The sequence below is a fragment of the Pezoporus wallicus genome, unplaced genomic scaffold, assembly GCF_028554395.1.
Source record: "Pezoporus wallicus isolate ANWC-B61680 ecotype Strahan unplaced genomic scaffold, APGP_CSIRO_Pwel_v1 contig_4830, whole genome shotgun sequence".
Classification (NCBI taxonomy): Eukaryota; Metazoa; Chordata; class Aves; order Psittaciformes; family Psittacidae; genus Pezoporus; species Pezoporus wallicus.
Genome location: NW_026639339.1, coordinates 211429 through 225415, shown reverse-complemented (window position 1 = coordinate 225415; position 13987 = coordinate 211429). Strand labels below are relative to the sequence as shown.

Below are 13987 nucleotides of genomic sequence, written 5' to 3'. Positions count from 1 at the left end.
TCATCTGCAGTCTCACTAATTGCTTCCATGTGCATTTCCTGCACGCTCAAGAATTGCTAAATAGCAACATCAGAGCATACCTTTTAATCCTGCAGAATTTGTTCTGCTCCGGATTCATGTGCATTTTGAGCTGCAGAAAATTACTCAGATTTTTGTACAATTTACTGTGCTTTCACATGACTAAAATGATTTGTTTTTTTCCCAGTAACTTAAGGTATTAGACTGTCATGAGTTTAGTCCAGCAAACTTAGTCGCTCAAGAGAGAGGCATCTCTTTTTATTTTGTGACTTTTCTTCCTTTTTTTCTCAGATGAACATTTTTATGCCCCCCTTTTGTTTCTTTGCTTGTTTTTTTTGTTTGTTTTGTTGTATTTCTTTTTTTCCCCTGTAGCTTGCCTAGTGATGTTATGAAAGCCGTATTTACAGCTGGAGCCAAATCTAGTGATGGCTGGGACTTCCTCCTGAAGATGTACTACTCTTCAGTTTCTGAAGCAGAGAAAAGTAAAATGATTGAAGCCTTGGCCAGCACAGATGATGTCAGAAAGCTAATCTGGTATGAAGGAGCAAAAAAAGTTGCTGTGTAAACTAAAAGTGTTAAAAATCTTCTATGAAAAAATGTATTGCCTTTTTTGTATTGTTGAAAACATTTCTGATTGCTAATGAAAATCTATCCACATATTTTGTACAGCCTTAAATAAATGAAGTGAGAAGTATCAGGTTCTTCAAGGTTATGTAACAGAGTAGCTTAAAAGGACAGATTCTGAATATTTATAAAGAGAAAACAGTTGAACTTCAAGGCTTTGTGCTACTGGTAAGAGAAAATTGCAGATTTTGTGGTGAAGGTAACAAAATTGCAGGTTGCTTTATGGCATCATAAAAGATTGGTGTATCTTTATAACAAAGATAATAACTAGTTTGGGTTTGTTTTTTTTTTTGTGTGTGTGTGTGTTTGTTTTTGCTGGTTGGGGTTTGTTGGTGGTTGCTTTTGGTTTTTAAGTTTGGTTGTTTTCCTTTTCTTTCTTTCCTTGGGTGAAATTTTGACCTTACAGTATGCTCCAACACCACTCTGTAGACCAGATCTCAGTTCTCCATGGAGGACACCAGGGCTGTCCTGCTAGGTGATTCGTGCTACAGCTTTCCTCTGTGTTTTCTTTTATGCATTGTTAGAATTGACTTCATCTTTTCCAAGAACAATGAAAATCCATTTACTTGGCTTAGAGCTAATATCTCTCTGGTAATTGGAAACTAATGTGAAGTAAGTGCAGTGGTTATTAAATGGAGCATCGGTGTGTTCTAGATGCCAGAAGTTCTTTGTTATTTGGTCTATTATATAATCTTTTCCATGTAATTTAGGAGTCTCAGGAGAATCATGTGAAGATTTGAACAGATGTTTTTACCTGTCCCTTTTCATATGCTTTGTCTTTTAGGTTAATGCAGAACAGCCTTGAAGGAGAAGTCATCAGGACACAGGAGCTTTCACACATCATAGCAACTGTTAGCCAGAGTTTACCTGGATATTTGTTGGCTTGGGACTTTGTCAAAGAGAACTGGGAAAAGCTTACACAAAAGTAAGGCTTTTGATGTAGCTGAAACTTCACACTCACAATGGCAGAAGCACCTGTTTTTTTCTTTCAAGCACAATAATAAATAGTTGATTTCATACAAGATGATTTGTAATAAAATTTTAACCCCTGTTTAAAAATCTTATTTTACAAAAATTACATGGAACATAAACTTTGAAGTATCACCAGTAGCTGATGGGACTTTGTAGACTTGTAGAGCTTCATAGTAATTCTGAAAAATCTTGATTTGGATTTCTGTTAAAAGGGTACTGTATTTAAGATGATTACCACAGATGCAGGATATTTATGTGGATCAAACGCATTCAAAATCTGACCCAGGGAATTCATTCAGATTTATATTTTTTTTTCCTTTTTACAGCAAGTACCAATCCAAATAACCAATAAATATTGCTTGCTTTAGAAATACATGTTTTCCTTAACTGGCCTTTAAAAGCATGCAGCAGGACAGAGGGCTTGCATATCTTCAAAAAGCCAACAATTCATGGAAAACTGTATTTCTAAATCCTCATATTGATTTGGAACAGTTTCACATTGCTAAAAACGCTTCTTACACATGAAAATTTCTGCTCTAGCAAGCTGTTATTAACCAATATTACAAAATTACTTTGCTTGAAATGAAACCTGGTTGCAAATTCAATTACTGTATAGTTTTAAATACATGCCACAAATAAAGGTCTTTGTATTCAGTGTGTGGTGTCCTCAGTTCTCTACTGTTTAAACTGTGATATAAGTTTGAAAATTTTCCATGTCTTTTGCTCTGAAGTTCAGTTTTTAGAGGGATTAGGGTACTAGGAGTCTTGGAGTTCTAAGACTTGTTTGTATGTCTTAATGAATTAGATCTGTAAACTTGAATTCAAGTGCTTTTAATGATTTCCAGCTGTTGAAAAGGTAGAAATAAGAATGTGTACATGTATACTGAACTTGCATCTTGAAGTGGCCCTCAGTTAAAAATAACTTTTTTTTTTATTTCAGGTTTCACCTAGGCTCATACACTATCCAGAATATCATTAGTTGGTCGACTTCTCAGTTTGCAACAAAGGCACACTTGATGGAGGTTGGTGGCTTAATGTACCAGAAAGGGATCTTTCCTTAGTTCTAATGCTGTTTTCATTTACTTGAGGGAAGAAGAAAACACATGTGATTTCTGTCCTTGAGGTCCTTTTGCTAGGATGTACATCTCTTGCTTTCCCTACTTCACACGTGGCAAATATGGCAAATACATACAAATACTTCACAACATGGCAAATATATACATGAACGTATTGAAGATCACATACTCGGTATGTGGCACAGTTGCATATAGAACTGAATCCAATTACCTGTTTAAACTGTTTCGTTTTCCTCTTAACTGGAATAACACTGTCTCCCAAAATAATTATTTAGTCTAAACAGATTTTTGGTCTAGATTTTGTGTAGAAGCTATGGAATCTTTGCAATGTGATGCAGTGCCACAAAACCTGAATTTGCTGTAACACTCCCACAGACCTATTGTAGAGGTTGAGTATCAGTTAAAAGCCAGTTGATAGCCGTAAGAAATTAGAAATCTAACAAGGTCCTAACAAGTTAATTTATCAAGCTTATGGCTTAGTTTAATATTATCATTCAGGTAATTTTGTAGAGATAATTGTTCAGAGTTTGATCTACAGTATTATAATTGTTAGCATTGATAATTATGAGTGGGTGTGAGGTTCATTCCAAGGCACCGAAGGAGGGTTGCTTGCAAGGAGTTCTTTGTCATAGAACAAGACTCCTTTTCCAGAATTTCTGAGTGCTCTGTGATTATTATTATAAGTGAATGTCTGTTTATTTGTGAAATACCTTATTGAAACCTAACTAATTACTGTTGCAGTTCCCATGAAAAATGCTTTCCTTGCATTTTGGGAACTCCTTTGAGAGGTTTGCTTACTGCATAGATACAAGTGATTCTCAGGGATTCCTGCAACATAAGTGTAGCCTTTGTTTCTGAATCTGTGTGGGCAGTGTTGATGGTAAGGAAAATGTTCTTTTTCTTTCTTTTCTCTTGCTATGCAGGTGAAGTCATTTTTTGAGTCAAAATCAGAGCAGAGTTCTCAACTGCATTCTGTAAAAGAGGCAATTGAAACAATTCAGTTCAACATCCAGTGGATGGAGAGGAACTTAGCAATGCTACAAGAACTACTATAGTATATGATGCTGTGGTGTGTCAGCCCTTTCGAACCTCTGTGGGCAGTTGCTGTATTTCTTTTGCAAAAGCCAGGGTTAAACCAGGCATCACTGCAACATTGCACTATTAAAGAGTCTAGATAGCTCAGGACATGCCTCAGATCTTTATTTTCCTTGGAACATTAATGAGCAAGATGTATTTATTCTGAAACTGTTTCCATCTATAGACCAAATACCTGCACAAATGGTTTAATATAATTTTATATTTGAAACATATGCTCTTTCATTTGGAGCTGTGTTGTGCTTCCTTAGCAGTGGATTAATATTGACAATTAGAAAGAGTGAGCTACCATGAACTGTTATTTCTTTGCAGACTGCTTCTTGAGCAGTAGATTTTTATAATGTAAAACTGTAGGTGGTTTCCATGTTTGTACATAGAAGCTGTTATGAAACAAAATCATACTTCAGATGCATAAGTAATAGTGGATCTTAAAAAGCACACCAGTTTGAGGTGAAATTAAATAAGGTTCTGATTTAAGTTTGTATTTTTTATTTTCACAGTAGTCTTTAGGAAATGATAATATCTCATGCTGGTAGTATACACTTTGATGTATGAACTGGCTGGGTAGTAGTGTGGAAAAGAAAAAACAGATAGCAAAACCAACTGTTAGAGAGATGGGATTTCCAGAAATGCTGATGTGACTTTGGAACTTTTACTCTGAATTTATTAGACATTTTTGAGAATCTCATCATTAATCATTGAACTTTAACTGATTTTGCTGTACTGATCTCTGAACAACTGCACAAAAGTGCATTTCTCCAGGTTGGTTCACCTGTTAGAAAGACTACTGTTTTGTGCCCTTTTGTCTACTGATTTTTAGTTTCAGCATTTGTTGCAGAGGGTCCACAATTAATAGCTATGTCAGCCAGTTTGTTTTGTGTAAACTTTTGTTTTTTTCCTTGCCTAATAACTCGCATATCACAGTATACTTTGTGAACTTTGCTAACTCTTTCTGACATCACCTTTAGGAAATCTTCTCATTTAGATTTTAGTGATTTGTTCTGCTGTTGTGAAAAACCCTGTGAGACAAATCTCCAAAGTCTTCTAAAGAAAATGATCCAAAACATGAATGTGCTACATTAAAAAGGTGAAATACCTACTGTGCAATATGCATCTGTGTCAAAATCAGTGAAAAAGGCATTTTTGAGGTATAGCATATACATATACAACACATGCAAGTGTAAACATACCTTTTTATCTGGAGATTTGTTCTTACTTATTTCATTACTAATACACCTTTTATGGATTCATGCAAGCAGATTCAGGACTGTTGTCATCATTGTCCAGTTATGTGGTCAGTTATAAACTAGAATGAAAGCACTAACAATTAGAAGTTGTACTATTTTAATTAAGCTAATTTCAGCTACACTGAATTCTGAAGAATATAATAGTTTGAATTAAAGTTAAATTAATGGACTTAAAAATTTGTCACAGGGAAACTTAAATTGAATGCTTTAATTAATGAAACCACAGCATTGTTTGTTAATTTGGTTAGCAAAAATTGTAAGCAATGATAGCTTAGGCATTAACATACTTCTCCCATTTTTTCCTGAATATCTGTGAAAACACCTGGAAAAGAGATTCCTATTTTTTCAGCTCACATTAGAATTACAGATCTTTTAACTTTGAAATTATCTGAAAGAATGTTAGATCTTAATAGTGTGTAGACACTTGTTTGCTCAAAAGGCCCAGAAATGAGTAATTTTTACATGCACTGAAGAAGGAACTGGCAGTATGAACGCTGAAAATAAATGGTACTTCCTTGTAAGTTATGGAATTAGAATTGTGATTAAGTATGTTCTGGGAATTTTTGTACTGCCATGTGTTACAGCTTCATTTTCTTGTTTATTTAAAATCTTTGGAATCTCTACACAATCACGAGTTCCATCTTTGCATATTTGTGTATAAATATGTCATCTCTCTTTCTAATCATGTCTTCATTTTAAATGGGAAGTCAGTGGTAAACTTTAATTTTTCTCTCCTGTCCCCTCACAAGTATTTTACCTCATCCCTAACTGCATTACTGAGGCATACAAAATTTAAAATGGAAACTGTGGAAGATCCCATCTTCTATCCTGATTTGTTGTGGGGATTTAAAAAATTTACTATTTTGCTCAAATGCTTTAATGACAATTATGAAAGCTGAGTTTTGGACAACAATCTTTACCAAGAAACTCTGGAAAGTTGGGGAAGTTGTGGAGGCATTGTTGAATAATGTTTCAGTTTACTGTTTGTTGCATATGCATACTTCTGGTATGTCAGATACAGAGATTTTAACAAGTCTTTTTTGGCATGGAATCTCTGACCCTATTAAAAACTGTGCTGGAGTCCTTCTTCCATGAGAAATATTTAATTACACTCCTCCCTTTCCCAGTAAATTAGGAACCAATAAAGACTGGAATGTCTTAAGATCTGGTGCGGGGCAGCCAGCCTTTGCTGATGAGGCTCCGTTTTATACATGGTTTTAGCATAGAGTGAGGGTCAGGAAAAAGGTTAGGATTCAATGCAAGACAAATCATATAGCCCCAGTGCTACAAAAGCTGCAAAAAGGCTGCCAAGGAAGGTGAGGGCTGCAAAAAGCTTTGTTTTGGGTGCTTTTTCTTGGGAGCCATAGCTGGCAGCATTCCTGTTGGACCTGGAGTCTGGCTGGGATTAGGTGAAGCTTAGACATAGGTGCAGGACAAAGCAGAGCCTCTTGTGTGTGTCTGGAATCTAGGCTATAGTTGTGGGGCTGGGATGGGGCTGCAGGGGAAGATGAGGGCTGTTGAAAGCTTTTAGTTAGGCCTTGTCTGCATGGGAAGCATTGCCGACAGCTGTCATAGTTTTCTTCCATTCTTGCTAGAATGAGGGTATAAGTGAGGTGGTAGAACGTGCTCAGAGCTGCAGGGGGTTGTGGGATGCAAAGGGGGTGTCACATGAAGGTGAGGGTTGCAAACAGCTTTAGATTTGGACCACAGCTGTCTGGGAGACATGATTGCTGGCTGTGTGTTATGGACCTGGTCTCAGGCTTAAGCAGAAGGCGTAGGTAAGATTCAGAATCACATATCCTGTATATCCCTGGCTGCAAAACCTCAGAGGAGAATCTCAAGTCTTTCCAGGTGCTTTCTGCCAGAGGCTCCAGGTCGGGCTGTTGTCCCTGGCTGAAGTGTAAAGCATTATTCTTCTTCCAGGTCACTTGATAGCAAGGGTTTAAAATCAGACTATAACCTGGAATTTGCATTACCCAAAATCCCATGACACTTAAGAAAGCTTGTGCTTATTTTTGTTAGTTGGTGGAGACCTAACTGATATTTTCGGTCTCATCCACTGGAATATGGATGACACCCATCTTACTATTTTATTCCTAAAAACTGGAGTTCCTATGAAGGTCATTTGACTTTTGTTTTATGGCAAAAACCAATTTCAAAAGAATCTGGATTATTATTCTGCCTTTCTTGAACACTTCCTCTGCTGTGTGGCCCACACACTGATGTCATCAATATACTGCAGGTATTCAGGAGTTTTGGCTTGTTCCGATGCAGTCAAAATCCAGCCCAAATCCAGCAAATTTTGTTTTTGTTTTGTTTGTTTGTTTTTAATTCCCATCTTTGCATGAGCAGGGAGAGTTTTTTCAATCTTTACACTTACGAAATACAATTTCCCTCCTTCCATCCAAAACCATGTTAAATAAGTGGTAAATCTGGGAAGCACTGCCTCTCATGCCTGCGGGGCTGAATGCTGCAGAAAGCCTAGCTGCGTGAGATGGAGCACAGGTGCAAGGGGCACTGTCACCCTGGGAGCCTCTGAAGGGGAAGGTGGAACATCCCAGAGCCTTGTGGAGGCAACTAGTGAGCTGCTGCTGGCAACTAGGAACCCTGGAGGGCAACCCAGAACCTTTGTGGGCAACTGGGAACAACTGCAACCCCTTCTGTGTGTAACTGGGAGTCTCTAAGGGCTACTGGGGACCCCTGAGTGCAACCCAGAACCCTGCTGGAGGCAGCTATGTGCTTATGGAATGTGCCTAATGATAGTGCTTTGTCCTGCACATCCCTGCCTGCTCCTCACCAATCGCAAGCAGGGCCTCCTCCCCACCTCAACCAGTTTGGAACTGGGATGTCAAGGACCCTAGGCTGGGCTGGGCATTGGGCTGTGCGCGTGTGCCACTGGGGCCAGCACTGCTTCAGGTTTCACTGTGTGCCTTACACCTGGATCAGACCCACTGTGCAACAGATGATGAGGTGGGGACTTCTCCTGTCCTGGGATTATCCCAACTTTATTGTATTATTGGTCATGAGGATTCAGGAATTAACTAGAAATAAACCCTCAGGTGGATCTAAAGAATGGATTTTAGGGCAGGTCTGCAGGGAACTCCCATTGTGGGATGTTGGAGATTGGGTGCTATCCTGGACTCTGTGCCCTGGGCAGGGTGCTGTTTCTGTGTGTGTTTCATCCCTCTGGGAAGCTTGTTACTGACGTTCCCACCTCCCAGGTAGGTGCAGAGATCAGCAGTGTGAAGGAGATGACCCTGCATTTTGGGAAGGAGGCTTGTCTGGGCAGAAGCACTCCTTAGGATCAGTTGTGGGCTCAGTCCGCTGACTACAGCAAGCCAGCCTTCGCCAGGGGCTTGCTGGGGGAGCTTCTGCACTGGACCAGGTTAGCCAGCCGCTTCAGGCAGTGGGAGACTCCTGCATTATGTATGTATTTTCCATCCTTTTCCCTTGGTTTCTCACTCGAGAGCAGCACCCCTGTCATTGCAGCAAGAAGCTTTCTTGGCAAGAAGTGCAGTCAGCCTTTTTCTACTGACAGCAGGCTGGATAACCTTGTGTCTTTTCCATGGTGTTGGCCGGAGAGGAAGGAGAAGCAGCAGGCAAAGGGAACCAGAACCGTTCAATGCTTCTTCAGGTTGTAAAACCAAGAAAAAAGATGCGTGATGATGATTCCTGTTCAGCACTCTCGCTAAATGCCACCAGGCTTAGAGTTACTTACTCAGTGTAGCGGCACTTACTATCCCTGTTCATGGAGAACCGACTGGGAATTGACTTGAAAGAGTATTTGCAAATCAACATTCCGTGGCTGATTCTAGACCAGGTTTTAGAACTCGGGTGTGGAGGCCACGGAACACATCACCAGAGGCAATGGGAGACAGCAACTGCCCCACAGAACACAAGCTACTCTGGCATGGTTTCTTCCTTTTTTTTTTTTTTTTTTTCTTCTTCTTCCAGGCTCTTTAGACTTTTGATCCTGGATGTGAAGCAGCAGGCCCTGTGGTTCCAGAGCAACTTTTGACATGGTCTGAGCCTGCAGTGCCTGGCATCCTTTCTCTTCCTCTACTGTGCCTGCATGTCCCTAGGTGGGGGCCTGGAACTTGTGCCCCTGCACATCCATGCACGTTGCAGAGGGGGCCATTGCAGTCTTTGGGCCAGCCTCTTCCTCCAATTCAGGTTTGGCCAGGCACTGAGACCATCTGGCTTGTCCAGCTGCCCACCATGGTTGCAACCGCCAATGCAGGACCCTCTCAGGAGGAAACCCTTCTCTTCCCCAGGGGCCTCAGAGATGGGGTCCTGCAGCTTCTTTCTTTCATTTGCCCTTCCTGGACAGGATCTTCAGCTGGCCTTGCTGGCTCTGAACTCTGCAGGCAAAGGGGATGGTTATTTTGGCATACTCCTTGCTCAGCCCTGCCCCCAGCTCCTGCCCCAGCCAGCCTGAGGAGGGATGCAGGAAATATGGCTCAGTTACCCCCCACCTCTGCATCCTCCTGGCTAATGAGGATCAGCCGCCCCAACAGTATCTGTGCAAGGCAGATCTCTAACCCCAGTCCAAAATGGGGTGTAAGATTCCTAGGCACCAAAACTGCCCAGGCTCATCTCCCCCACTGCCCTCCTCCGAGCCTGAAGTGGGGACTCATCATCATCAGACTCAAGCAGAAAGAGACCTGCTAGAGGTCAAAGTGGCTCAGCTCCAGCTTGCTCTGCTGCAGCTCTGGCTGGGCCTTCAGCACCAGGAAGGAAGTGCACCTATAGGGGGAAAAAATCCAGTTCTCCAAACCCCTCCCACCAGCCCTGCTCCCTTCCCAGGGCAGGGTGGGAGGGACGCCAGTGGGCAGCAAGGACCAATCTCACATTTGACTTGGCAAGATGAATTAATAGGATCCCACGCCCCAAAGCAGATGCTTACTCCAGACCAAGCTGAGAAGGTACCAAACCCTCTTGCCAGGGCTAGTCCTCCACCAAAGAGACACAGACTGCAATGTTGCTTGTACCCACAGGCCAGCTCTTCCCTAACCGCGCATCCCCTAAGCTCAGAGCCAGGATGTTCCCCTCCTCCACGGCAAACTAACCACTGCATGGCTTGCAGTTTCACGGCTAGCTTGATGGCCTCCATGCAGAAGAGCTGCTCCTTCCTGGGGCTTCCTCTGCACGTGTCACCAGGCTGGCAGCTCAGGCAGGCTGGGGTGGGCAGGGAAAGCTGTGGGATCCCTACAGCTACCAGCCCCCCACACTCCCAGCCCCACTACCCAGTGCTCACAACCACTCACAACCGCCCACCACACTCCCTAGCACACCGCAGTGCCTAGCTCCACCCCCTGGCACCTTCGGGGGCCACAGACCCACCCCACCAGGGTCCGCAGCCACCTCAGTCTCTCTCCTCGGGGTCCCCGGCACCCCTCCCTCACCCGGCTCCGAGCCGTCGACGGGTTCAGGCCCCGCCGCGCCCCCCGGCCCAGCCTCCGCCGCAGCCAATCAGCGTGCGGCTCCCTCGCGCGGGGCATACCGGGACCTGTAGTCCGGCCTCCAGCGCACGCGCACGGGGAGGCTGCAAAAAGCGTCGAGGGAGTCAAGCGTATGTGTTCTCTCAAACCAATGTAGGCCTTCCCCGGTGTTGGTAAGGCCTGACAAATAGGTAAACGGCTGTGACAGAAAACAGCTCAAGGAGCCTCTCAGGGTCATAAATTAGCCCAAACAAGATCATGTAGTTAATTGGAAACACTAAACACATTCCAGTGTCCTTAACTAATGGATTTCCATAGAAGGGTAAACTGAGTGGGGGTATTTCTCCCCAAACGAGCACTCCAGCCCCCAGAGAAAACTCCTCCACAGCCTTATCTGCCCAAGTTACCATATGCAATGAGTAACAGGAATTGGGTGGGCATTTCACAGAATTATGATGAATGTGTATGTAATGAAGATACGTGAGCTGTGAACTGTCTCTTCAATGTGTGTGACAGGCAGATCGATTCCCCCCCATGCACCCGGTGCCATAATAAAGTCATGTCAGTTACAAACCCATCATTCTGGCTGGAGAGTTTATTTCCTGGATTTCGGTGATACTATGATGGATATAAGGAGCCTGTCCTTCCTCATAAGGAAATAAATGTAAAGAAGCCAGTCACCCTGATACGCGGATAGACTCCACAGCTCGTTAGAGTGGTAAAGTAGGTATGCTTTATTCAGTGCTGAGGCCCATGGGGATTGCTTCTCCAAAAGCATGTGCGCCCTTGCTTTGCCACTCAGTTCGTTCATATTACAGATAATGATTACCTAAACATGAGATTGCTTCACGCCTAATACATATGCAAAACCTATTCCCATCTAGTATTATAATTAGTTTTCTGGCATTCGTTCCATTGGTGCGCCTGTGCAGTGCCTCCTGGTGGTGGTCGTTAGGGGGTCGTGAGGATGAAGGCTTGTAGTTCCTCTTCATCACTGCAAGTAACCTCTTGCTTTCACGCAGACTCAGTAGGGTTTCGGCTCCTACCCAAACCTCAGGTTTGGTACAAGCCGGTTTTATGTATCTTAAAGCAGAAACTTGTCAAGTTTGTAAATTTTGTTACTCTGGCTATCTTTTGTTCATTTTCTTTCTAAAGATACTATTTAAACAAGAGTGTCTTAAATGTTAAGTTATGAATCTTATCTACTACAATTCTGCCTAGCAGCTCTAACTCTTACAATTCTGCTTCACTATTCTAGCAACTTTGACTCCTACGGTTCTGCTTCACCAAGCACAGAGACTGCTTATAAGCAAACAGGCACAATGTTAACCCTTTATTTCCTGGTATCAATCCAAAGGGTGGCTTTCCCTCTGATCCTTTAATTATATTTATTTTCTATGTGCACTTACGGTTTCCTCTTGGAGTGTTTGTTTTCCAGAGTCTTCTTTTCAATCATGTGCTGTTTAGGGCCCAGCTTTTCCAGGCCCCTGGGACCTGCCCAGCTGAGGGGGGCAGGGAGTAGGAGGGAGGGGGTGAGAATCAGGCTGTGCTGCCAGCTGCACTTCCAGTGGTGGGGAGTGCTGCTGCTGCTGCCAGCTTCTTTCCTGTTCCTCCATTGCAGGCCTGTAAAGCAAAGGCGGGGAAAGGAGTATGCATGTACTACACAATTCTGCTTTGAGAGAGGGGATGTCTGAGGGCCAGTGCAAGCAAAGAGGAGAGCAGGAGGTGTTCCTCAGCCAGCTGCTCGTTCTCAACTGCTCCTGTTGCAGCCAAGAGCAAAGCAAGCCCCTCAGCAGTCTCACTGCCATGTGTTTCCCGGAGGCCCAAACTTTGGCTGAGGCAGGACAAAGAGACACTGGGGTGCAGAGCCAAAAGTCTTGGTTTGCTCAACTTTTTTGTTTCTCAAGAGTAGTGATGGTGCTCCTGAAGCCTGTACTTTGGGTAAGAGCTGCTGACAGTGTTGAACAGTGTGGACAGAAAGCACATTTCTCCTGGGCACTGCTCTAATAGCTCTCTGACAGCAGCAGGCTTCCAAAACAATGGCTCTTGAGACCTAAAAGTGAAAATCCATCTGTAAAGAGGCTCAAGACTTGGCTCATTGACAGACAAAGGACTCCCACTTTTACAGGCAGAAGATGGCCCTGCACTAGAAGAGGTGCTTGAAAGTCATCTTCTTGTTGCTCCCAGTGGTTCTTGATGAGTCTGCGTAAACAAACATCTGAGTGTGACAGCTGGGCTGGATACCAGCTTTTTTGGCTCATATGTGTGGAACTCCTTGGCCCAAGTGCTTCCAGAGTATGTCCCTGATGGGGACTTGCTTTTGGACTACCAGTAAAGCTGGTAGCCTCCCAGCCATGCTGCTGCACCTGCCGCAGGACCAAAGGGCTTGCTTAGTCTGCAAGGCTGTGAGAGAAGGATGTACGTATTTCCAAGCCTCAACTGGGGGATTTCCAGAGAGGCCGTGCAGGGCGAGCAATGGAGAGGCACCTCTCCTGACCAATGCAGCCTGGTAGCAGGGCTCAGGGGAGCAATGAGGGAAAATGGGGAATAGTTTTGGGTCACCAAGCACACCTGAAGATCACAGCTGCACAGTGTTGCTATCTACTGTGGGACCTCACTGCAAGTGTAGACAATGCTGGCAAAGGCATCAAGGGAGATCGCTGGCTCTTGTGGGACAGGCACCTCCTGCAAGGCAGCACTGCTGACAGTGGATGGCTAAATCACGGGCTCTTCTGCTTTCATGCAGGGCAACCCAAAGAAGCAGCAGGTTTTGCTGGAGCTTCCTAGGGAAGCCTCTCCTGAGAAGCCCTGGCAGCTCTAGTGGTGTATGCTCAAATGGTCAGATCCCTTTCAGGATCTGAAGCGGACATCTGCAGCAGAAAGAAAGATGAAGAGGTAAGAGATGTTTCCTGAGCTGGAATTGGGTCTGGGCAGAGGTGTCAGCTGACCTCATGCTACCTGCACCTGTTTTCTCAACGGCCAGGGCTCCTGTTCTTCCCTCCATCCTTTGCTTTTCTCTCAGCCTGGAGAGGAATGGAAGCACTTGCAAAGCAGGGACAGCACCTGTGTCTCTGCTCCTTGCTCAGCTCAGATGCTCCCCAGGAGAATGGGCTGCTGTTTGGCAACATCTGCTTTCCTGTTCCTGCAGGAATTTGCATGCTTTGTTGATGGAGCAAACCCAAAGTTGCAGCTTCTGCTGGAGGTGTCTCAGCTGAGGGCAGAGATCAGCAGTGTGACGAAGGTGACCCTGCATTTTGGGGAAGGAGGCTTGTCTGGGCAGAAGCCCTTGAGGAAGCACTTCTTGGGATCAGTTGTGGGCTCATTCTGCTGACTGCAGCAAGCCAGCCTTTGCCAGGGGCTTCCTGAGGGAGCTTCTGCGCTGCACAGACCCTTCTCTGGGACCAGGTTAACCAGCCACTTCAGGCAGAAGGAGACTCCTCACATCCTTCCCGTGTGCAGAAAATAGGAGAAACTAGAGATCACCTCCCCCCAGTCAATATCCCAAAGGTATAAC

The 13987-nt window shown here is 43.9% G+C and overlaps 1 protein-coding gene across 6 annotated transcripts in view; it reads left to right on the top strand.

Annotated features, from left to right (window-relative positions):
• Window positions 1–6112, top strand: part of LNPEP (leucyl and cystinyl aminopeptidase) — a 43360-nt gene extending 37248 nt beyond the window's left edge. For 5 of the 6 annotated variants that reach the window (XM_057414274.1, XM_057414269.1, XM_057414271.1 and 2 more), the window contains 4 exons: window positions 391–552; window positions 1427–1567; window positions 2555–2636; window positions 3614–6112. In XM_057414274.1, the coding sequence (XP_057270257.1) occupies window positions 391–552; window positions 1427–1567; window positions 2555–2636; window positions 3614–3745 (517 nt within the window). In that variant the 3' untranslated portion in view covers window positions 3746–6112. The remainder of the gene's footprint in view (window positions 1–390; window positions 553–1426; window positions 1568–2554; window positions 2637–3613) is intronic. The other variant, XM_057414275.1, reaches the window with a different exon arrangement.
• The last annotated feature ends 7875 nt before the right edge of the window (window positions 6113–13987 follow it).